This window comes from Eimeria necatrix, genomic scaffold (genome assembly GCF_000499385.1).
Source record: "Eimeria necatrix Houghton genomic scaffold, Enh_scaff71, whole genome shotgun sequence".
Taxonomy (NCBI): Eukaryota; Apicomplexa; class Conoidasida; order Eucoccidiorida; family Eimeriidae; genus Eimeria; species Eimeria necatrix.
The window spans coordinates 38,026-62,722 of record NW_013654536.1 but is presented as its reverse complement, the minus strand read 5'-3'; the positions used below and the strand labels follow the sequence as shown (position 1 = coordinate 62,722).

The 24,697-nt window shown below is 49.1% G+C and overlaps 4 protein-coding genes across 4 annotated transcripts; 2 read left to right on the top strand and 2 right to left on the bottom strand.

Annotated features, from left to right (window-relative positions):
• Positions 1–1,441: 1,441 nt before the first annotated feature.
• ENH_00072820 (hypothetical protein, conserved) lies at positions 1,442–5,201 on the top strand (the record flags this gene model as incomplete). Its single annotated transcript, XM_013582666.1, has 5 exons — positions 1,442–1,586; positions 1,747–3,296; positions 3,451–4,599; positions 4,866–4,974; positions 5,146–5,201. The coding sequence occupies 5 exons, from the start codon at positions 1,442–1,444 to the stop codon at positions 5,199–5,201; spliced, it is 3,009 nt and encodes a 1,002-aa protein (XP_013438120.1).
• Positions 5,202–9,686: 4,485 nt separating this feature from the next.
• ENH_00072810 (hypothetical protein, conserved) lies at positions 9,687–12,339 on the top strand (the record flags this gene model as incomplete). The annotated part of the gene is made up of 4 exons (XM_013582665.1): positions 9,687–10,342; positions 10,525–10,658; positions 10,983–11,650; positions 11,797–12,339. The coding sequence occupies 4 exons, from the start codon at positions 9,687–9,689 to the stop codon at positions 12,337–12,339; spliced, it is 2,001 nt and encodes a 666-aa protein (XP_013438119.1).
• Positions 12,340–14,118: 1,779 nt separating this feature from the next.
• On the bottom strand, positions 14,119–15,840 carry ENH_00072800 (duplicated carbonic anhydrase, putative; the record flags this gene model as incomplete). Its single annotated transcript, XM_013582664.1, has 2 exons — positions 14,119–14,603; positions 14,844–15,840. 2 exons carry the CDS (start codon positions 15,838–15,840, stop codon positions 14,119–14,121), a joined length of 1,482 nt encoding a protein of 493 aa, XP_013438118.1.
• A 1,759-nt stretch (positions 15,841–17,599) lies between these two features.
• Positions 17,600–23,131, bottom strand: ENH_00072790 (chypothetical protein, conserved, putative; the record flags this gene model as incomplete). The annotated part of the gene is made up of 8 exons (XM_013582663.1): positions 17,600–20,215; positions 20,335–20,456; positions 20,652–20,771; positions 21,083–21,181; positions 21,358–21,581; positions 21,844–22,091; positions 22,345–22,497; positions 22,685–23,131. 8 exons carry the CDS (start codon positions 23,129–23,131, stop codon positions 17,600–17,602), a joined length of 4,029 nt encoding a protein of 1,342 aa, XP_013438117.1.
• Between the last annotated feature and the right edge of the window lie 1,566 nt (positions 23,132–24,697).

The window sequence follows — 24,697 nt, the reverse complement described above, 5'->3', positions numbered from 1 at the left end:
CTAAATCAGCACCAAGGCTGCACCCATTGTAACTTACCTGAGTGAGAAGTAATATGCTGGCACAACTGCGTTTCTGCATGCCTTGTGTCGAAGTAGAAATTTTTATGTGCATGTTTAGCCTTGTTGCTGCAGAACAGTTGAGGCAAGCCTTTAAGAATGATGGACGCATAAGCAATATGCCGGATAAGAATTCACTGCTACGCCAATGTCGAAAACAAAATGAGCCCTAGCAATATTGCTAAAAGCCTGAATAATGAATGCAAGGGAACAAAAATCAAATGAAGGTGTAATCTGATTATTAGTCAGAGACTGCGAGATGATTGCAGTGTGCGCGATTTCGTAATGCGAGATGATCGTTCACGAGATGATCGTTCCGTGAGTAGCTGGAGAAGCTTGTATTTAAGAACTTTATCTGAAAACAACTTCAAAAATATCGCTTAATTTTTTCTTAGAAATTGGGCAGTCATTGCTGTGTTTTTATTTGTGAGATGCCTTACTGCAGGTACCAGACACCAGATCTCATTTGCAAGCGCGAAGTCGCTTGCTCGTTCTCGCGCACAGCAACCCTTTGAGCAGCGTTTGCCCCTATATTATTTTCCAGAAAGGTGATTGATGTACGTGGCATTTTTCTCTTAAAAGGTTTCATACTTTTGGAGCTCACGTGGAAACAGCTGTCGAAAATTCATGTAGGCCATCGAAACGGTAACGCGTGTCCGAGAAAAGACATAGCCTCAATGCCGACGTCTTGGACCCATATGGCAAATTTTTGATAACATTAAAATAAACTATTACCACATTTATAATTTAATAATGAAAAGAACGGAGAAAAATACGCGTTTCAGAAGGGAGCTCCTTCGAGCAGCTGCGCTCAAAGGGCCCAGTGGGCCCCGCCCTCCCCGACACGGCTTGCTGGTCTGACAGCGGTCCGCCTCGCGCTTGCTGCTGCCGTTAGGCCTCTCTCACTTCTTCAAATCTTGCACATCTACATGTTTAACCAAGATTAACAATCATTAAGTGAATTATTAGATCTAATCTTCGCATTTCATTCGACCGGCGCTTGAGCTTGCTTGCAAGACATTGTTTTTGAAACCAGCGGTCGAGTCTTCTGTGCCCTCCACAGAGTCTCAGGCTCACTATCGAAAGGACAGAACTCTTATGACCGCTACCTCTTAAGCTTCTAGAGGGTTTTTTATTTGATTCAGGCAAGCTGCAGTCAAATCGTGGGCTAGGGCCAGGACGGCAAACGCTTGATCCAGCCCTTAGGCTCGTTGTCCCCACCTCTCGGCAGTTTGGGAGAAGCCCATCTAATTGCCCTTTAGCGAGATTCCCTTTCCTTCAGCATGCTTTAGCTTCACTGATCTAGAAGTGTGCCAGACTCTTCAGGAGTTCCAAACATTGTTTTCTTGTCTCTGCTGCGCTTTTCCCCAGTCAAAGAATCACGATGACAATCCTGTTCGGTCCTCGCTCCTTTGTGGGAACATTCGGCCTTGTCGCCTCCTTCGTCTTTGTCGCAATTTCGCAAGCTCACGGCCCAATACATCCCGTAGAGCCCAGCGGTCCACAACGTCTTGCTTGGGAGCAGCCAGGTACGCCAAAGTAGTGATGCATTCATGTTGTTTTGGCAGTTTATGCTTCCTTGCTATCCTTCAAGTACGTCAAATACTGTTACAGAGCTGGCACAACCCGCAGGCAGTTGCGAACGCTGTGATCATCCAGAACTGTGACTGTGCTGTGATTCCTTCTCAGAAGCTCCTAAGAACGAAGGCAGTAGCGGCAGCGAACAAGGCTCTTACCAAGGCAGTGAAGAGGGCTTTAGTGAAGGCACTGTTCCTCCTCCTCGTTGGCATGGTGAAACATTCTTCATTCCCGGAATGCCTAGTGGCTCAGTCCTTTTAAAGGACGAAGAAGAGGAAGAGGAAACCACGGAAGCCACACAAGAACCAGTTCCAACGCGTACAAGAGACACGCAGAATATCCAGAGTTCAGGAAGAGGAGCTGCGCCAATCGGAGGCATGCGGCTGCCCTACTCACAGGCTCCTCTGGAGCTGCCTAGGCACTGGAGATCACACAGAAGAGGGCTCAAGCACGCGCATCACTCAAGCTGGACTGCCTCTCAAGACCTTTCGAATGAACAGGTCGCGGCGGGATTACATGCTGCAATGCGTGCCTATCAGCAAGCGCGGGACGCTGGGGATCTCCCAGCAGGCATTCCCAACCCTAATAGATTCCCAAGAGGCACGGGAACCCCGCAGGCAAAAGGCATGAACAGAGGCGGCTCGCCGCAGCTCTTTCGCGCACTCCAGAGTGCCCAGTTCCCGCGGCGCACGGGAACGCCCCAGTTGAAGGCCACCACGAGGCGAGGCGCTACACCTCTTGTCCTCCCAGGAAGCCAAGTTCCCCCGTTTACAGGAAGTATGGAGATGACCCGGGGGAGAAACACTCACAGAGAAGAATCTCCCCAAGTTTCTGGAGACCCCCAGAACACTCGACTCCTGCCTGGTTCCCCAGCGCTCCACCTCAGACTCGATGGCGTCAGAGAGGAGCCTCATTGGCGCGTCAAAGCTGCGCAAGTCCCGAGAAGTACGGGCACCCCGCGCATGACTCTCCACACTCAAGAAGACTCTCAAAAGCCAGTCCATCTGCCTGAGGGACTGCAAGGCACAGGCACACCGCGGCTGATTGCCAGCAGTTGCGACTATCCACATGTTCCTCAAACAACACAGACTCTGGGAGGAGTCGAAATTCCCTGGCTGTTCGCTAGTGACACAGACGAAACCCCACAAAATTACCAAGACCACCAGGTCTTGCGAGGAACGCCTCTGCATAGAGGCCATGTGAGAGGCAACCCTTCAAGAGTTGTTCACAGCGCTCAACCAATGAGAAACCCTGGTGCTTCCTGGGCAAGAGGAAACAGAGGGGAGAACTCATGGCGAAATGCGCAGGCGATGCATACTTTACGAGGCACTGGGACACCTCAGCTTGCAAACCACAGCAGAGAAGGCTCCCCCACAATCGTTCACGGCGTTGGTGGTCCTCTATTTCCACAAAGCACGGGCACTCCCCGCTTGGGTGTTGATGTTAAATTCGGCGACTCGCAGCCAAACAGCCCAGCTGGAATGAATGAAGAAGATTACACCAGCAACCTTTATGAATATGATGGATTTTTTCCCACAATAGATGGTTCCATGCCGCGAAAAGAAGAGGAATTTTTCGGGCCGTATTATCCCTATGCAGAAGTTCAGCGATTTGTTGTTCCTCACGCCATCACGAGCTGCACATCTGACAGCCCCCAAGTCGTAAGATATTTCACAAGGCTTACCTTTAGGTGTTTTGGTACCAGCACCAGATTCTTAGATCGCGCTCATACGTAAAGTTGGAAAATAATCACTTCTGGAGACACGTCAGTTCTTTTGTTCACTGTTGCACATTCTGGCTGGTTTCGATCTTCAGGTATACGGACAGGCATTTCACGGTCCCGCTAGTACTGACGAACGCTTCCAGCATCAGAAGGAGCAGCAGCATCTTCAGACCAGTGTTGACTGTCTTTCTGAGACTGGCCACACAAAAGAAGAATCTCTTGCATGCAGCTGGCTCATTACTATGGGGTCGTATCATAACTCGGGCATTTGGCTGCATCAAGCAAGCAAAACGCTAGAAACGACTCACCTGTGGATGGGGAAAGAGAATATTCGCCATGCGCTTCTCTACCAGGCAATGCTACAAGATGTGCTTTGCGGGCGTCAGGCATCGCGAGCTATGTCAACAGAGAGAATTCGAGCAAATTCTGATACGCAGCATTCAGAGGAAATTTCGCTTGATCCGTCTTTAATAGCGGTTCAGGTAGCGATGTCAGTTCTGTCAGAGGACGATGTCGGTCACGTGCAACCTGCACAAACGGGAAGCTCTGCACATGGTTTTGCCGATGTTCCCGCAGCCAGCACAGTGGCTCATGAAGAGGATCCAGAAAAAATGAATGCGGCAACTTCTCTGTTGGCTTCTTCCTTGTCCCGCTCTCTTTGGCTGGAAGATACGAATTTCAGGGCCTCTTCATCTCTTATTGATTCTTTTCCTGCTATCTCGCAGCATTCTGAACCGCCAGCTGCAGTGCATAGCTGTTTTTCACCACAATCTGAAAGCTACAACGCAGCACAGTTTGCGCTAAGCGGTGAAGGGCTCCATGAAGGCTCAGCGGCAAGTGTTTTTTGTTCTTCTGATGGTCACCACCCAGAAGACCTGATGTTCAATGCCGAGTTCGCCATGAGCAGAGGTATGATCGGGTCTATAGGCGAATGGAGATCAGCAGAAACCCAGGAAGATGTTCAAGCACTCCCCTGGACCAATGATCCTGAGGCAAATTTGTCTCACCGTGCTCATATTGCTTTGGGTAAACGTCACGGCCCAGCAGGGTCGCGAAACTTTGTATCGGAGGAGCAGAAAGATGCTACTGACGCTTTTTTTACCAGGACGCCTCTTATCAATGAGTCCGGGAAATCCATTCTCGAATTACTGGGGAAAATTCCGGAGCAGACCGAGTCATCTCCAACAAGTGTATTTTATTGTGGCTCCACAGCGTCACCGGCCAAAAATTCAGATACAACGGTGAGATTATTGCAGCCAAGGTAGTAATGAGCCAGCCTACAATAATAAATGTACGAGCCGCCTTTTAGTTGTGCAATTTTTGTTTACCACAAAATTTACTTGTAACCGTAAACTAAGAATGTAACATATTACAAAGAGTCGAGATGATGAAGCAAGGCACTTCCGACCTTTCAAACCAGTTTGTTTCTGTGACACTAAGGAAAGAATCGAAAATGAAAGTTTTAATGTCTCGGTCTTTACACGTGTGCCCTCTCAATTTTTTTCAGCTTATCCAAGTGCACTGCAATCCCATGCGCGATGAGCGCCACGATAGCATGAATGCTTCGCACCACTCCCCGGAGTATTCTTCCGTAATATCAAGAAGCAGAACAGAAAGTGAGGGCCTCTGCAACGTTGCAACAGTTTAGAGCAGCAGCCATGTCCGTCTTCTGTCCTTTTCCTTGTTAATTTACCAATTTATGCGAAACTCGCTTTTCTAGTAAGTATGTTGTCATTATTATGCTTAATCAGTATGTGTGACCTGCGCAGTTGTGCTTTTGCTCTCAGGCATTCCGATAAATGAAATGCCCTTAAGGAGAACTTCGTCAAACATCATAGCTTAACAATCCACACGAAACCATCCTGGGTCAACGACCAAGTTTTGTCATCTTTCGCATCCATCTTCGGAGCAAGGCGGCAAAACACTACGTTCAAGCAACAGAAATGGTGGTTTTGTGTCTAAGTAAAAAATGAATTTGAATTGTTTTAATGCACCGCATGCCTGTTCGAAGATGCCTGATTCTCTTCTTGTTTTTTTCAATTTGAACGTCGATATACAGCAGTAGGCTCATTGACGACCGCTTGCGGAGAATTCTCAAACATACGCATGCAAGGTGCTCTTTCTAGCACATTTTGGAAATTTTGCATCACAAAAAGAACAAAAGACTTACACTAAAGAAGCAACCAACAATTTGCTCTATTCAGTAATATTTGGCGCATGGCCGTTTATCCCAAATGTTTGTTCGAAAATGCTGTCTGCTTGCTCTTTCTAGCATGAGAGCTACCTAACGTCTAGTTACAGGAAGAAAGTAGGGCTTCATAGAAAGCAGAGAACGATATTAACATTTAGGAGGCTATATCGTCTCACTTTGTTACGGATGTTGAGAAGGGTGGAAATTAACAGATGAGATGTACACAAAAGATGAAGAGGATTCTTCCTGCGGTGACGCCAATCTCAAATGCACTCTCTCCAATGAGTGTCTGCAGTGTACAGCACTACAATGCAGCCCAATAGTGGCATTTAAGGTTATAAACTCCATTATACGTGGATTGATGCAATCAGTGGAAGTAATTACCATGCAAAGGAGCTTAGTCTTCTGGCAGTCAGGTACAGTGTGCTCTGCAATTAGGCCTAGGGACTAGAGGTGGCAAAGAGAGGGGAAGCTTCAGTGTGCAACAAGGTTGAGCGAAATACTGGATCAAAAAGAGATGCGTCTCTTTGTAAATTACCTTAAAAACGATGTTGTTTGGGGCGTTTTGACGGTGTCTTTAGTGAATAATGTTGGCTGTGGAGCTGTCTGACCAAGAAGAAATATTGACGGACTTAGAAGCCAGGCTGAGCTCCGCTCACTAGGACGTCTGCAGACACAGAGGAAACACGTTGCGCTTACAGAGGTATTCAGCACAGTATTTGGACAGCGAGCTTTGTTTTGCGACGCACCGCCCGCCAGAATACCACCGGAGCTCCCCCTAGGATATTCACCATTTTTTTGTGCCTGAAGCGCCTAGATCGCCCAATGAAACTCTCTCTGCATCCTAAAGCTGCCGATAAAATCACTATTATGGTTAGAAGCTACCTAAATTTTATGGAAGTGGGTGGGTAGGCCTCTGTAGCCGCCTCGACTGTTATCATGAAGAAGTATAATAAAGTTCAGCTTGCTGAATAGGAGCATGGTGGCCAAATATTACTATTAAATACCCTTACAATCTCCCCTAAATTCTGCAAGAGCCGTGGCCAATCTATACTAGAGGTATTCTGGTGGAGTTGAAACAAGATGCGCAGCGTGGTTACGGGCAATCTTTCATCGAAACTCCGTGGCCAAGCAATAATGGTTAAGACGACGTCCCGCCTAATCATGGGTCTACTTGAGTTTAGAACAATGCTTCCTGGCCTTAAGGGCGCCCAAGCTACCATTCCGACAAACATCAGGGCGAACATAATATTCGTTAACTCTGCGTAGCTCACGGTGTTGCTGGATACCTGTATACTGCATATGGAGGGCTCTGAGTTTGCTACGCACGGTGGAAGCACAAGTTCTTACCATCTTTCATGAACATCAATTTCATCTACCAAAGAGCAACTGCAAAACTTCTGAACAGGATCTCACAGACAGAACAAGCCATCATTGTTTGATCACCTTGGCAGCTTCACAGGACGATCTATTGCAACATGTGCGTTGGGGCGCCGTCCACCTGTAATTATTTCTCTCTCGTTCTCCTCACGAGGAAAGTTAGGCCATTTTATTGAGCGAAAATTCATGTTTACTTCATTTGAGATGCTAGGGCGGGCCTAAAAGACTACACTACACTAGAGGTTCCCCAAACTGTGAAAGCTTCCAAGTTTTATGCCGACACATCCGGCTGCGCGACGTTTGCGGCACTTCAGCACGAGCAAAGACTGACTGGTTTCCTTCGCCAAATCGTAAGACTCATTCAGAAAAATTATTTGGTGTGCCGACACGGCATTCTTTGTGTAGTCTTTGCTCTTCACAAGTTGCGACACTCATTAAGTTCCGTTGAGGCTAGGCCATGCAGTAATCACCACCAGGTACACACAGTGGCCCTTACCCTTGTCACCATCTTCCTGCATCACCTTCCGCAGATATTGGCTCCTACTCACGCTACACTTCTTACTAAGGCTCTCCACCTTTTCAGTACCTTGTTCCTTCAACTGCACACTTGCACCACACACAGCCGTTGGTTCACTATTTAGCGCTCAGCACTTTTGTAAACAACCGGCAACTCATCAAGCCCGATCACTGCGCTGTTTTGCAGTAAACGACACGGTGGCCTTGCTTTTGCATGCTCACTTCGTTCGTTCCCCATTAATCAGTTGCTGGGGCGTGACAATTGAAATTGGAAGCTTGTTCGGGCTAGCCCGCCACAGGAAGCAAGTAGAAGGCCAGTCGCGAATGGCTAACTGGGTATCCAGGTTAATGCTTGCGATGCGAATAGTACGTATCTAGGCGCACAAGGTGAGCCCCGATACTTGTGGTACACAAGCATCGGAACCGCCTCGCCCGGCACATGCCCGTCTAGGCGCAGCGGCGGTATGAAAGCATTTGCTGCTTTCTCGACTGAACGAAACTCTCTATTGGCTCCAGGTGCGATAACGAATATAGGCTGCAGTGGAGGACAACCACGGAGCGGTGGGGGCTAGCTGCTTTCCCGCACGTTGTACTAGACAGTGGGCGCAACTTTACTGTCAGCGGTCTGCGACCAGAAGCGTTTAGACCGTTGATTGCAACCTTCAGATACCATTGGGTGGAGAATTGATGAACTACGGCACGGGCATCTATGAAAGGGTACGAGCTTGCCCCTTGGATTATTGGTGTTCCCTACACAATATCGGGACCGACGTCGAATAGGGGACCAAGGAATTTGACTACTAAAGCCTTACTCTGGCGGTGAGGGCAACATGCAGAAGGTACGGCGGCTCTATTTTCCCCAATTAGCGTTGGCGTGCAAGTAATCAGCGGACTGATTCCTAGACACAGATAGCACAACGCTATAGAAGAAACCGAAGTCTAACTACCTGCCGCAAGAAAAATAGGGGTTCTTAGCGTCCCAGGGTTTTGAGTGGCGACCGAATTCGACTGGACGGGGCAAATGGATGCTCATGCTCCATGCACTCAAAATCTGCAAAAGTGCTGTAGCAAAATGAATTAGGAGGCTACACAACTTCTCAGCAGAGACACGATCAGAACAAGCTTCCATTATGACGCCTTTCCCTCTTAAGCTCGGCGCATTTCTGGGAGAACAAATTTGGCTCAACAAGCATCCATGACACTACTTAGCTTTGACCTCTCAGCAGCCATCACTGAATGTCGTCGTGCTGTCAACTAGATCTAGAATCATGTGCCTCACGCAATCTCTGCGTTGTTAATACAGCGTAAATATCCTATAATCAAGCCATTTTTGCTATATTCTTCATTTTCTTTCGCTCGTTGACTCCTGAATTGATACTTGACTGCTGAAGCCGCAATGAACTAGCTACTGTTCTACCCACAGCGCCGTACATGTCAGGTCCTGTGCTAAGGAGTTGACGTAGAACACAATTTAGCTCCAGCTAAGAACCAGCGACGAAGTGAAGCTGTTAAGCTATTGGCAACCCAGACACGCAGCACCAGCTAATGTGGGGAAGTAGGGGGGCAAGCGAGACAGGAGAGAGGCAACGGTGCGCTTGCATTCCCTCTCAGCGTAGCTAACCTTGAAACATTGTTGTTTCGTGGGTTTCTTTAACAATCGCAACTTTTATGAATGTCGGACTTTCTGGGGTCACGGTTGACGAAAGTTTAGGCATGCCTTCCACGCTAGAAAGCCCCACCGAAGGCCTGCTGGTTTCACAATTCTGGCAAACAATGACGGATACATTTCTTTCGAGCGAACTGCTTACGATTAGATTGAATTTTACTTAGAAGTTTCGGTATCGTGGCTCATCACACAGCCAAAAGCGACCTCCTTGAATTGGCCGCATTCGGTGCAGCGCCACCAACGAGCACGCTGCGGTGGCCTCTCCGTGGCTGTTTTCCCGCCTAGAGCAAAATTTACGGTTTTAGCTCCAAAATTCTAGATTGAAACTTGCTTTTTCCTTAGTTTTCAAGCCTGGGAAGGCACAGACCTTCAAACGCTTCAAAAGAGTCATACTTGCTCTAAATTGCAGCGCCTTCACTCTTTTGTTCCATTGTCGTGCGATTTTTTTGGCGTGCGTCGTCTTTGGTTGTGGTCGGCTATATATTCTGGCTCTTGTGTTATGTTTCGAGATCTTCAGCACTTCTTTTTCCAACTATCAATCGGCGGAAGCGAAGTAGCCCTATCACTTCGCGCAAATGCCAGCCCCGGTGAACAAGCTGCCAAGCCGAACAAATGGAGGCTGCAGCAAGTCATCTCCATCTGATGAGAAGCACGCGAAGAATGGTTTCTTGACTCTGTGTCGCAGACTAATAACAGGGGCTATGGATCATGTGGAGAACACCCCTGCCGTCACGGCTGCGAAAACGCAGCACAAGCCATGTGGAGTTGGGCGTTATTTTCTTTTAGTGACTTATGTTATTTACGCTTTTTTAACGGCTCGCGTGTACTTCGCGTGGCCGAATCTTTCAAATCTGCTCTTCAGGTCGAATGCGTACTCGTGGCTGTGCACGACGTACTTGCAGGAAGGGAATCCGGATATGAGGGAGGAAATCCATGGGGGGAAGCGGTACATATGTGAGGCCCAGAATTCAGCAGTCGGAAACATATTTGTTACATGCCTGGCGTTCGCTTTTTCATTCTCACTTGCTGCCGGCTTGCTGCTGGACTATCTAGGACCGCGCATCACAGCTGCAATAGGACAGCTCATGAACGCCCTAGCATGGGTACTGCTTGCCTTCGGGTCAGAATCTGCACAAACATACATTGCGGCGTTTATATTCATGGGAATAGGATCAGACATAGGGTATTTGCCTCTTCTATCTTCAGCCAACCTCTTCCCTGGACACGAAGGGTAAGCTTGGACACTGCGGTTGTAGGGGTTTGCGCCGCATGGCTAGTTCAGATTCGCTCTAGGCCGTAGGATGTCATTACAATTTTGTGAGGTGTTTTCATTACTTTTGTAGGCTGATCAGATTCGCTCTAGGCCGTAGGATGTCATTACAATTTTGTGAGGTGTTTTCATTACTTTTGTAGGCTGATAGTAGCAATTCTTGGAGCGTCCAAGAGCGCCAGCTTCGCGGTGCCGACTATCCTAGACAAGATCGAGGCCGCCAATCCGGGTATTGGCCTGAGGGAAGTTAGCCTTGGCTATGCTGTCATTGGACCTGGTGAGGCAAAGAAGACAGTCGGGCTGAACAGTTTATCTCGTCTCCAAATCAGGGTTTTCATTGCATTGCTTATTTGCTAGCTTCCATTTCATTATTCACGTGCAGAAGACACTGTGGCATATGGCCGTGTATAAATTGACGACGCATCACAAGGCTGGGACTTTTTGCAGACCTTTGTCATGGATCTCATCGCCACAACGTGATTTACTGCTCCCTGTGTAGACAGTGCAACGTGGCGGCTCGCTGATGTTTGGTTTCGCTTCTGCCCTTAGAACATTGTGTACATTGTGTCTAGAGCGCATCATGCATGCTTTTCTGCTGCAGGCTTGTGTTTCATATTGGCGCTGATTTTGGTTCCGTACAAGCATTTCAAACCGTGGAACGAATTCACGGAAATGGAAAGGGGGGGGGCATACCATCACCCTATTCAAAGAGTAAACGATTCTTTCGCCTCTATAGAAGCCCACGCGTGGCGCGATAGTTTCAGCAGCTTTCATGAAGGTCAGTGGCCCCTACATGCGCATGACGGATACTCTGGTGGTACGGCGTCGGAGCCAGGACGTAAAGCTAAGTGCTACCTGGATGTCCCGAGGCCGGTGCCTTCAACAGGACCTTGCAAAAAGGCACTGTCCGAAGGAGTTGGGGCCGACGAAGAGAAAAAGCGGGACGAAGAGAAGCAGAGAAAGAATGGATTCTCAGATGCCGATCAAGCGGCGGAGGTGCCTGCGATATACCAGGCGACAAGAATGAGCGTGGCAACAGGAGGAGCAGGGAACGCAGAGACACTGGATCAGCTAGCTGGTGGAAGGGAGGAGAAGCCGGCATCCTTTATCAGGCAGTTCACATCGCCGTACGCCATATGTATCGTTGTTTACTCCATTATAAAGGCTATCATGTACGCATTCTTCACGACAGCAGCAGAAAATTTACTGGGCAAGGAGGTCAACGATTTCATGGGAGCTGCGCTGCCTTTCTCCTTATTCCCGTGCATTGTAAGTGCATTCTGAACGCCACACTTGTCTAGAATGCTGCACAGGGTGATTGCTTTCTTGACATAGTGCGCAGAGCTCCTGCAGTTCCTCAGTGAAATTGCTTGCGTTTAAGAATTTTTTGGTCTGTGCGCCGTTTTTGTTTCCAGGTGATAGGCAAGGTCGTGGATATGGTTGGCATTATGCCAATCTTGTTCTTCTTGAACACATGCATTACACTGGCCTATGGATTCAGCATGATTCCAGCACTTCCCACGGCATACTTTTCTGCTATTCTATACATTTGCTACGTCTCATTCTACAGCTCGCAGAGCTATTGCTTCGTGTCGGACACGTTCTCTTCGTCTCACTTCGGGAAAATTGTGGGGACTATCCACTTGATAGCTGGATTTTTGTCTTTGCTGAAAATCCCGATGCAGAAACTCGTGGTAGATGTTTTCCATTCTGTTTACTACTACCCCTGTTTGATTATGTTGGTGCTGTGTGGCGTCAACTTTCTGGTGCTGCTACTACTTTGGTGTAAAAAACGGACAGAACCGCACCCTTTCTGGCCACAGGCAGCTCGGGACATGGCAAAGCAAGAAGCTGAAGAGAGGAGGCGTCGCGCAGAGGAGAAAAAGGTGCAAAAAGCCAAAGCTAAGCAGGAGCGGTCGAAGGAAGTTGAACTGAAGAATCAGGCAACGGATGTCTGAAGGAGGAGGGACCTAGTCGCAAGGCATTTTGCAGTGTAGTATACAATGACTACCGTAAGCTGCCGAGGAGGCAGGGACGAGTGATGCCGCATGGATTCGTACTGCAATGCAAACAAAGCAGCACCATGAGGCAGCAGGGAAACCAGCGGCAGCAACAAATGGCTAGATAGGTAGCATCATCCAGCATCTGATGGCTTTGTTGCTTATCGGTTCCGCTTGGATGGTAGTCAGTATAGCCTGCGCCTCGGGCTACGCTGCTGCTCTGCGTGCGACCTCTTTTCGCGTTTATGCAGTACGTCATGCGCTTAACAGTTGCCACGTTGCGTCTGGTGTTCGATGTGGCTTCGTAGCTGAGAGGCGAAACGCAACTGGAGAGGCACTGTGTCTTGGTGCAGGACACAAATACCTCTGCACTCTATCTCTTCCCCTTGCACAGAGCTCTAGGGAGCTAGCCTAGCCAGCTAGCTGTAACTATGTTTTGCGTGGGCTTGTAATAGCCCATTGGGTTTCTCTGGGCTCGCTATTAAGACGGCCCAGTCTGAGCCACCCTGTGTGTTGCTCCCCAATATTCAGGACAGTGGTCTTAAAGTCGACAGCATTTGCGGTGTCCTGAGATTTCGAGTGAAAACATTGGGGCATAAGCATTAGACGAAGGTTTGTTTTCATCCTTTTCCATTTTCTCCCTTTGGATAATGCAAATGGCTAAAGTCACTTCTAGCGGGCCTCTGGAAGAAGCAATGTTGGCTAGTAGCACTAGTTCCTTCGCAGCCGAACTACTTGACTGAGAACGACAAGCCGCGCCTAACCTTGAGCAGTGTATTGCGTATCAATGCTGAGGACGACAACGTTCTAATGTGCGGTGACGGCTGTTTTCAGCAGATGCTTGATGCAGTTGCTTGCTACATTTCTTAGAGCTTGGTTCCCCTGGACGGAGGAGATGTGCATCGGTAGAGCTTGTGAACGTTTTCATGACACCAGCTTTTCTTTTCTCAGCAGCGAACGCACGTAGAAATAGAACGAGTGCAGCCATTTATATGACGAGCAACAGCGTCCTTTTGGTGAGTCAAAGCACAGATGAGGCTTCACTACGGTGCAAACGATATTGTGGTGGTGAAGTAGTAGAGTTTGTGAAGATGTGTTAAGGCTGGCACCGAAGCATGTGCCCCATAGTTCCAGAGAAAGTGAGCGACTGTCAAGGATCAAGCAAATATCTGGGCATAGGAGACACCCTCCCTGAAAACTTCTAGTGTTACGCTCTATTCTTCGCTTTTCTTTTTCGGGTCGCATCTACATATGCTGCAGTATGTCAGGTCACTGTTTGCTCTAATTAGCTATCGTTTAAGCGCCAAGCTGCATGCACGTGAAGCATCTGATACGCTGTCCCTCAACATGCATTTTCTGAAAGAATCTCCAAGCCGTACAGGTTTAGGTTAAACTTAATGGTCACTGACCTACATCAGCAGGCTGCGGGGTGTGCCACACCATTAAGGTGAACAGCGTGGTTTGAAGCAGCTTGTTGAGTGGAGTGTAAACAATGAAAGGCCCAATCCGATGGGCATCTGTCACTCCAGAAATAAATCCGTGGGGATTCGACTATATACACAGAACTATGGGCCTCAAAACGCATTATTTGTTCGGCACCAGAAATTATCTGGGCCACAAAGCAGCGCAGCGCTCAGATGGTGTTGGATCTTGGCGGCTTTCCTTAAAGAGATATTTAAATACAATCCTCGAAAGGTACTTATACTGGCATAGCAGTAGGTAGACCCTTCGGTGTGTTCACAACAGTGCAATTATAGACAATGACGCAGCGATTGTCCAGAAGGCAAGCCACATGTGCTTTGGAGCTGCTTTGCTTTCTTGAAGCCACCCCTGGAACGAGCTAGCGGAAACCTCTGCCTGGTCTGACATATTTGTAAATCCCAGACTATCCGCAATCAGCACTTGTAGAGGGAACCCCTGCACGAGGAAAACGTTACCGTCATTGTGCATATTGCCTTCCACATTCTGCAGCTGCCGGAAGTTTCCATCCTTCTCCTTCACTGACTTGAGGCTTTTGGGATTTAGCATTTTGTAGAACCTCAGCATGGTGTCTGTTGCGACGGGGAGAGGCTGGCGAGCGACATACCATCTGACGTTCTCTTCACAACCAGGCATAGTCTGGCTACCGTCGTAAGCAAAAAATTCTTGATTTGTCAACTGCAGCATCATCATCAGCGACTGCAGATTCAAAGGGTGAGTCAGCTCAAGAACCTCAGAACCTCCTGAGAACGCAAAACATATTAGTATACATGTGGAAAGGATTAAGCGATGCAGCTTCTTAGACGATTAAAGACCCAAAAGGCCGCAGGTACAAGCCTCGAAAGCTTCTCGCAGGCAAGTCATACGGTAAGGGTTTCAAAAAGGGCACGCTCAAAGTGGAGGACACAGTTACACTGTCCTTCATGGAAAAAAGCAGAATGAGCATCTGCATCCACTTATTTGATCTCTATATCATCACTCACCATGGGTTTCTTTGCTTAGCCCATCAGCCATTAGTAGTGTTCTCAACAGCCTTTCGGATGGAAGTCCCCTCAGTTCTTCCAGACTGGCCTGATCCAGCTCTTCGCTCATGAACGTAAGGGAGATAACCCTCCAGTGGGAGGAGGGAAGCAAAGGATCTTTTCCGCTTTTGCTGTTTTCAGCCATTGCTCGTTCTACATCGGGAAGATTGATGCTGCTTTGAGCGAATAAAGCCAAATATGGAAGTGTTGTCAGATTTACACTCTTGCTCGCCTCCATTGACAACAAGTCGTTTGAGTAGTGCCATATTTGCATCTCAATTTCCCTCCTGTTAGCTTCCCCCTGAAAAGTATGCTCACTAGGAGAGTGAAAAAGGATCTGATGTGCAACGAACATTTCAGTCGTGTCAGACCCAAACATAGCACCAAGAGGAACGAGACCCTCACCGGCAGAACGGATTTGGAATACCTTATCCGTTCTATACAAAAGGACACTATTCAATTGGTTAGGATAGGTATAGAAGAAATCCCCCTTCTTCCACAACTTATTCGACCAAGAGGATGTTTGTTCACCAGAGAAGGCACCTACGTACAACTCCGTCATGTTCTTTTTAGCTGGCTCTTCAAGACCTTCAATATGAAGGTCTACAGGAGATTGGCGTGTTCCAGTCTTGCATTTTCCCTGTGTCCAGTCAGCCCCATGCTCTTTGTAATCCCACTCTGATTCCGGAAGAGCTCCCAACTGAGGGATACTTCCGGTGGCGGGAGAAGCCCGATTCGTTTTTTCCACCAATTGCTGAACCAAAGAGTGAGCAGAGAGGGTATCTCCTCTGAGTTTTGCGTGGCTGTCGCTCGCTCGCTGGGCAGCTTCCTTAGCCCCCAAAGCCGACAGATGTTCCGGGGAAAGAGGAGACCTGATCTGATTGTTCCACCTGCCTCCTTCTGCCTTATACAGCAGGACTAAAGAGACTAAGCAGAAAAGTAGGGAAAGCGGTGCCATTTTCAAATCCATGTTCTGGTGTCAAACTCCAGGCCCGTCCCTTTTGCCTCACCAAGAGGCTACGAAGGAGAGAGGGAGGGGACTACAGGAGAAGAATCAGTTCAAAAGTACACGTTAGGTTACTTCACTTTCGTCCGAGTTATCGCTTGTCTTCTTCTTATCAGACGGTACCAGGAGCAGACCTGTCGAGGCGCCAAAGCCCCCAGCGCCGAGCTGTGCAGTCTCAAGCTAGCACAATACTTGTCGATTGGGTAAGTTCAATATGAATCATTCAAGAGCTTCAGCATTTTTATCTTGTCAAATGTTCTTGCATCATATACGTAATATAAGACAGAAGCTGGAAGCTGAAATGCTGAGTGCGCAGACGACACTTGGAGCCCAATGGACCAAACGGGCCATGGATCAAGGAGTCAGGTGTGATATCTGCAGCAACTCTGCGAAGCACGTGCATACTGCGCTTACATATTATATTGAAATATCATCCATAATGCATTCTTATAGCATTTAAGCATCCACGGGCGAACCTTATGCAGTTGTTGAATGGTCATATCATCCTTGATTGTTTCTGGTTCGCTCGCTCGCTATTCACGATGCATGTTATGTGCCTTCCTCAGTGCATATTGCACCAAATACGCTATAATCAACTCATAGCCAGGAGCATCCTCATTTCATATATGGCTCGAAGGCACCTTTGCTGCTCAAGCCGGTGGTTCAATCCAGGACCTTATACACCAGAGCCACTGCCGTTCAAGCAGCTAGCCCACTTTGGTCAACTGAGGCAAGGAATCAACAGTTAGCATCGTCAGACGCTTTGTTAAGTGCGACGACCATGATATGCCTTCCAGTGTACAACTGTTTGACCGCACAATCCACGCTTACCAAAGTCGGGATGCTATCGTCTCCGACTGTTCTGTCTCCTCTACTGTGATGCACCTGTTCTGCAAGCTGCTATCGAGACATGAGCTAACCGGTCATCAGCAGAATGCCTCTTCAACATATTTGCGTAGTGCAGTTTGCGCCACCGAAAACCTTGACCGTGAACCACCTGGTCCTTTATAGAGGCTTACAAAGGAGAAAGAGACATGACAGTGATAACGTGCACAGCCATCCACCTAGAGCTGATGCCTCGTGCTCTCTTCTGTACTCATAGGATGCTCAGTAACCGTTTCTAACCGTCCCCTGCAGTCGGCACAAAACAAAACTGAAATAATATGTCACGCCTTTCATATGCGTCAACTGACAGTCAACTTGCGCAATACTTCCCGGTTGCGCGCTGACGGCAGCGATGCTCCACAGCGTGCTTCAATAAGGAGCTGACGCTTGCTGTCACAAAAAGTGGAAACGGATTTTCTGCCGCCCTGCCAATGGCAACAAGCAGATGCTAATAAAAACTCAAAACAATACCGGCGGCAAATATCCAAGGGCCATCGGCTTGGAAACATATTTGTTAGACGTAGCATAGTCCCTCCCTCTGCCTAGATGGCAACTTTTCATGTTACAAACATGGCCTCCAAGAGTTAAGCTACACCCTTTCTTCGCAAGCCCAAAAACAAAACAACGTCACATAAAACGCAAGGCTATGATTCGCGCCATTCTTGGAGAGAGAAGAAACACAACACGCGAGAGCTTGAAATCGCGACGCCGCCTACACGCAGCAGCAAGTCCCCTTCTCAAGCACTCTCTAGGTACTCATGTTTGGTTTTTACACTCTCCACAGAAATAATGCGCAAAAACCATGTAACAAACCAAGGCAAGGATATTATTCGTCATCCGTGTCCAAGTCCGAGTTAACCGTGCAGCCCTTCTTGTTGGTTTCACGGACGAGCTGATTGACCTGGCGGTTTGCTCGCTTCAATTCTGGGGAAAGCATTTTCGTTAAAGGAGTCGTGGTAATGGCTTTCCGTCCGTCTAGCTTGCTACCAGGTCCCGTCTCAATCAGCATTTCAATTAGCTCATGAGGTGGGACAGTTTGGAAATCTCCGTCGTCATAGTCGATACGGAACTGATTTGTAAAGTATGTGACTGTCCTCTCCTTCTCGAATTCCTTGCTGCCAGTTCCACCTTTCCCCGGCCCATCTATCCGCGTCGACTTCCCCTCTAGATGTGGTTCAACGTCCTGGACCGTCGTTGACACCGCTTGGTAATTACTCACTAAGCCATAAAACCATTTTGGTTTCTTCGTCTTTGGACATGGGAACTTGTAGTCGACCCTTGTCTTTCCCAAGGTAACACTAATAAGAGGAATAGCCCCTTTCGTTACTACCTCAGTGGTACGAATTTCCGGTTTCAGTGTGTTTTCTGCGCTGCGGCGGGCTGCATTTTCATGTATCCTTGGGTGCCTAGTGTCTCCAAGGAAAGAGTTCATGCTTTCTCCTCTCTGTAGCGGGCTCATGCTGTCTAGAAGTCCACGCAATTTTTCCCGATGCTCTCTCTGCACAGTTAGCAGGGCATCTTGGAAACACGTTAGCAGTGCATCCTGTATCTGAGCAGGGGAAGCGAAATGCGGATGATCCCAGTTGGACGCCAAGTGTCGTTTGGTCAGTCTACAAACTTCCACGCTTGCCTTCGAGCCATACAGTTTGTAGCAGCGCACACACGGCTGCAGTGCGCCCAAAAGTGTCCGTGGCTCCACAAGCATTTCAGTCCGACAGCCCAGCAGCTCTTCGCCTGAAAATTCATCGGGTGTTAACGAGACAGGGCAAGGCTGCATCTTGCTCGTTTGGCTCTTTTCGCTGCTATTTTTGTACACGCGCATTGGCTCGACAATCAGACTATCGCTTCCTCTCACAGGTCCACTTGTGTTACCGTGGCCACTATTCCCCCTGACTTCTGCACTTAATGATGGATCTCCATCCGCGCTACAGCCTTCGTCGGTGGGCTCCAGCGTGTGAACTGGCAATGTCCTACCATCCTTTTCGATAGCCTCAATACTTCTGCCAGTGCAGAGCAAAGTGCCTACGCTACCCTCCATGGGAAGGCTTGCGGAAACCTCGTCTGACGCTGCTGCAATATATTCTGGCTGAGGCCCGCTGAGAGGCGTGTTACTGACACTCCTTTTGAATGCTTCGGAGGCAGACCGATCAGGGTAAGCACTATACGGAGCAACTGAAGCTGCCAATTGTGCTTCTGCCCCCAAAGTACAACCGGTAGTATCCGTTCTGCTGCCCTGAGAAACAGATCCGTCTGTTTCCTGTCGAGAACGCTGCTCTGTCTTTGTGGGCAAGGCACCTCCCTGGTGGTTTTCTTCCACTGTTCCCACGCAGACGGTGTCTTTTGAGCCCGTGGCACACGCAACTTGTCCCTCTGCAGTCCTTTTCCGTCTCTTGGGAATGCCAGTGCCATCAGACCACCTTGCGCCAGGGCCTCTGCGTCTATTGCCGCATATGTCGCTGACTGCGCTGCTTGCGTGCTCCACCTCCTCCGTAATATTAAGTGGACCCGAACCTGCTCTTTCGATCTTCGAAGTTACGGCGCTCTTCGTGATAACCTCATTTGACGGATGCAAAAGCAGTGGGTTCCCTTCCCTAAGCACCCTCCGGGCTTGCCAGTCTACTGAGAAGTTCATGGCTGCTGCCATTCTCTCCCACTGGAGTCGACACACACAACAAAACCACTTGTAATCGCCCTCAACAAACCAGCGGTAGATGTCTTCAACAGTCTCACCACCAGTAACAACGCCGAAGTTCGCCTCAGACCAGTATGTCTCTCGGCCGTTAGTTGGCGCGTCGCTTGATGCGACGTGCGCACAGCAGTTACTCTGAAATCCCTTCAGTTCACCAATCTTCTGGTTTTGCTGTGCCTTTTGGTAGTTCTGTTCCTGCCGATGGTCTGGATGCCGCTGTTTCTGCTGCTGTTCTCGCGGTTGCTGTCCCTGCAGCTGTTCTGGAGACTGCTGTTCCTGTTGCTTTTCTGAGAATTGCTGTTCCGCCTGTTCACCGTTTTTTTGGTCATCGTGCTGCTCCTGCTTCTGGTTGTGATTAAGCTCCCCTTGTTCCCGCTGTTCTTGCTGTCTGCGATCGGCAGCGTGGGCCCCAAAGATGCAACGAAGATGGCAGGGTCTGTCACATCCGTCACAGTGCACGACCTGCTCTCCCCAGATGGAAGCTTTATCATTAGTCTCCATGTCTGCTGCTCCGGCTTTCCTTGGCCCCTGCGTTTTTGCCAGCTCTAGCTTCTTTTCGGTATTGTGCTTTCCAGCTGCTGACTTGCAGCCGTCGACTGCTAAATCAACTGAAACCGTTGCAACAGAACCTGGTACCAGTGGTATTTCGTCCGAGTGACAATAAGGACACACTTCTCCTATCCGGGCTCGAGTCTGCAGAGACGCGTCGTTGTCCCTCACCAAGCACTCTGCATTCCTTGCCGGAGCCAACGTCTGTGCAAGTGTTCGACAGTGCGAGCAGTATAAAAATTAGTAAGAGCAAATTAATAAACTGAACCGCCTTTTAGCAGCATATCCAAGCATTAATGCAGCAGCAAATGCATGGGACGCACCTGACAGCCGCCTGTCTTGACACCAATTCGGTAGTCAAGCAACTCGCGGGCTATCGCTTTGTGGGACACATCTTGCACCCTATTAAACCAGTCATAGCCAAAATCAGCTAAGACTTCTTCTCCTGCGGTAGCGCAGCAACATTCATGAAAACTAGCGAGCAGTTGTCGACGATGGCAGTGAGTCCACATGATAGGGGAGAAGAGTGGCGCGGCTGCCCCTGTCAGACACTTGATTTCAGGTCTGGTCAAGACGGCAACATACTAATGAGGAGGGACTAAAACCGCAAAATAGCACGTTGATAATTCAAAGCATGTACCTGGTTCTATTGCCACGCCTGGAATGGTTGTAAGGACAATATGAGGCCACCCATCCACAAAGACTTGCTGCCATTCCGTGTTGCAGTGGCATATTTTCTCACCTAGTAGGCCAATGGTGCCTGCATTGAGGCACAACTCAAGCATCGCTGGTAAACTACCTATGTCAACAGTTCGCCACAAGCCTGCACCTGTGCTTGTGTGAAGCGCGAAGTCACTCAATGAGGGCGTAGTGCATCCTTGTCGAGCAGCAAACTTTCAAGGTGGTGTTGGGGGAGAGCTATTCGGGAGTTTCCAGTGCAGACTCCCAAGCATGCCATCATAAGAAGCTATTAGCTGGTGCACAGGGGTCTGGTGGAACGACTCTATCTTGGCAGCCAGACAAAAGACCGGACAACAGTATGCCAAATGAAACTTGCACAGAAAGGCACACCATAGTGATTAACAAGAGACATCTGGTTGCACGCATCGTGCGAGTCCAGCACCAACTCTCCGCGGACAGGAAGCGCCACTCGCTTGATATTCGAAGACCCTAATAAAAAAAATACACAAGTTAACAAGCCGTTTCGTGACAGCCGATCTCCTTTGTCCTGCAGTCAAGGGAAAAGAGCTAGCACACTACTGTGCACCAATAACCAGACCCACTGTTCACTGGCAACGTAAAAAAGGCATGCTTCGAAGGATATAAGAGCTAAGCGTGCGCTTCACCTGTGACTTGGACTCTGCGTACGCCTTCATTACTCACGACGTCCTCCTTCGCCTTCTTGTGGAGCTCTGTGTTCTCATCTACGCTTGCCTCCTGGGAAGCAGGGGCTGGTACTTTGGATACAGTGGAAGGCCCTTCTTCTCCTGAAGAATCACTTTCTTTTTCAAACTCCTCAGCCGCGCGCCATGCCAACGCGCAAAAAGATAAATCAAAAACATACTCGAACCTGCACATACGATAAGCACCATGATCCTTCCCCTCGAGATCGTAACAAACGCACTTCTCAACTTTCTTATCAGTTTTTTTTCGAATCATGAACGTCACGTATCTAACGAATAAATTGCCAAGCTTCTGCACCTATTCATTTGCAAGCGACCCTCCACACCTAAGAAAATCTGTTCCTACAAACGCTTTAGCCTACTCATATATTTTCATAGCGCTAAGAGAACAAGTACGCAATAGTACAACGTAAGAAACCCTCTACGTACCTTTGCTTGTTGGTACTCCCCGCCCTGACATGGCCTGTGTACTCCCCAAGTATTCTTCTCTCCTTAGAGGCCTTCATAGGCCCTTTCCCCGCGTATACAACCGTAAAACAGCTCTCTCCTGGCGGAGTGGCGAAACGCACAGGGTGAGTTGGGTCAGTAACTCTGCAGACTACGAGGTCAGGGTTCACAAAGCCATGTACCACGGACATAATGCTGTTCCACATTTCCCGCATAGAAGACCGCGACACCTGAAACGGAATCAAACAGCAGTGAGGACGTACGAACCACCTAACGGTAAACCTCTGCAACGCATGGCAACGCGGGACGCATAATGTGTGTACAGTGACACTGTGATGCTCACATGTCAGGCTACTGTCTGGCGAATCTGGTACTGAAGGCAAACCCTAACAGTGATCCAAGACAAACACAGAGAAGCGGAAGCCACGAACACACGGCACCGCAGCGAAAACCCAACGGCAAGAGCTGTTAGGCGACTCCCACCTGGAGGCCCCCGCGTTTGAAATCTGGGCAGACTATGACGCTGTGCCACTTTCTGTGCACCCAACCCTCTCTGTTGTTTCCCCAGCCCTTGCATTGCCTCTGAAAGGCCTCCAGCAGCCGCTTGTGCTCAGATTCAGCTCGTTCATCCCGCACCTAGACATACGGCAGAAACCGTGAGTCCTCCACGGAATAGAGGGCGGGTAATCGGCGAGAGCCCAGGTGCACAGGGCTTCCCGAGTGCGTGGAGTGCGAAGTCACAAACACACTACATGCACCTCTGCGCATTGGCCGGAACGATCCTGCATAAGGCCCCTGCGCGGTCATTTGCTGTCCAGCTAACCTGTGTAGCTGCCCATTGAAGGCCCCGCTCTTCCAATACCTCCTTTAACGTGCACGGCTCGAGGCCCCTGGCCCTAAGGCTTGCCAAAAGCTCAGGAGACAGATCGGGCAGAGAGTCTTTAACTCGACGTGCAGCATCAAGCACGGCATCTGGGGAGACAAATTTGGTAGCTGCCCCACTCAAGCCGCTCCCGGCACCTAATCCCGTAGCTAGCTTGTTCCTCCCGCGTCCTTTCAAAGAACCCCTTTTGAATCCTCCAACTCCTCCACGCCTGACGTAGCCTGCTGCATAATCCGGCGCAGTTATATCTTGTTGCTTCATTGAGGGAAGACCGTGGGGAACCGATGCTGAGTTAGCCTGAGCCTGATCATTCTCTTGGCTCGCACTGGGGCTGCTGGTTGCAGCTACAGACGGGGAGGCACGTGTTGGGCCTCCCTCTACGCTCATTGGAGGGCAGAGCGTCGAGTCTGCAGATGTGTAAACAGCACTTCGGGTCAGAATTCAATTATTTCCTCGAGCATGCCACCACCTTGACCGCGTTCACCGCAGGTATGTACCTAGCAAAAGAAATATCCAACTGGATTACCTGTAAGCGGAGAGATCGCCGCTGCACGGTTTGAAGAGAACCACAGACGATGGTGGGGGGAGCCAGCGCCCTCTTTCCTAGAACTATCGCGCAGAGCCCTGGTCTGCTACAATCACAGATGTAACAACAAATACACACTAGGGAATTCGATATATAAACGGTCTGCATAAGCCTAATACAGTCGCGAAGTTTTTGTTGCTCTCTTCCCTTGTGTCGCCGGAGCTGGTAGCGTTGCCTACAGAAAGAAAGCGGTTTGAGGCAGCTAAGAAGAAGGGCAACGCACAGGGGACAAGCCTCGACAGATCTATTTGTGATCAAGAGGAAGATCCTATGTGAGGTCACCAATATGGGGCACGCGAAAACATGCCACAGTAGAGCAAGCGCGTTGGGGGGAACGAGCGAAAGTGGACGTCGGCATACGGAGGAAGATGTAGCAAGCAGCGGTTTGCTACATATACACTCCTGGAAAAATGCAAAGAAGTCAAGTGTAGAGGCACTTTTAGCCACAAACAGGCCGAGAGGGGTTGGACTCAACTGCAAGAGGGGCTGGGGAGAATGATGAAGGGGGAACAGTAGCGCACGTCTTGTGTTCAAGGCTCGCCTCATACGCACTATAAATAAGAAATTCTGTTTTTGCTTACATGCGATACACGAGCAACAACTTTTTTTGTCCGAGTTACTAACGAAAGTGGGAAAACAAGGCACATGACCATAGTTGCAGAACCACCCCGAGATGTGTACACACATCGTCTCACAAAACATCAATGCGCTGCTACGCTGTATAACTTAAATGCATCGTCTCTACTTTTTTGCATGCACTAGCTGTGCTAACCGAAATGCGTAGCGTTGGAATGGCTTGCTACTACTCCTGGCATGCCCTCAGTTTGAAGAGTCCCACTAAGATTTCCCTTTTACGTCTCGGCTGACGCTAATTCAGGTACAGTGCGCAGCCAGGCTTGGTTCTTTTCCAAGTACGAAGTGACAGCTTTGCGATTTTCACTTGTTGACATGTAATTCCACCATATGCAGACCGATCCGGCAGCCCAAGGTCTTCCGCCACCTTTCGCCTCGGCGTATTGCCGTAGCAGCACCCAACTTTCGGAAGAAAAACGGGAAGCACAGCGTCTCATGCCAGCACGAACGTCTCTTTGTGCCCCTGTGCAACTCTTGGTCCTTCCCTTTTGCACAAATCGCTGACGCAGCAGTTGCTAAGGAAAATGGCCACTTACAGCCAAGAGAAACTACTCCGGCAGACGGACATTGAAATCTGAGCTAAGGCTATACAATTTTAGAGTATTTGCGTAGGCCGGCTACGGTATGCCAGAAAATGCGGCAATTCGAATTCTGCGATACACAGTTCCCGCATTTCAGCAATGGGAGCTTCTGTGAACCCAAAATAATACGCTGCTTCTCCGGGGAACCGTACA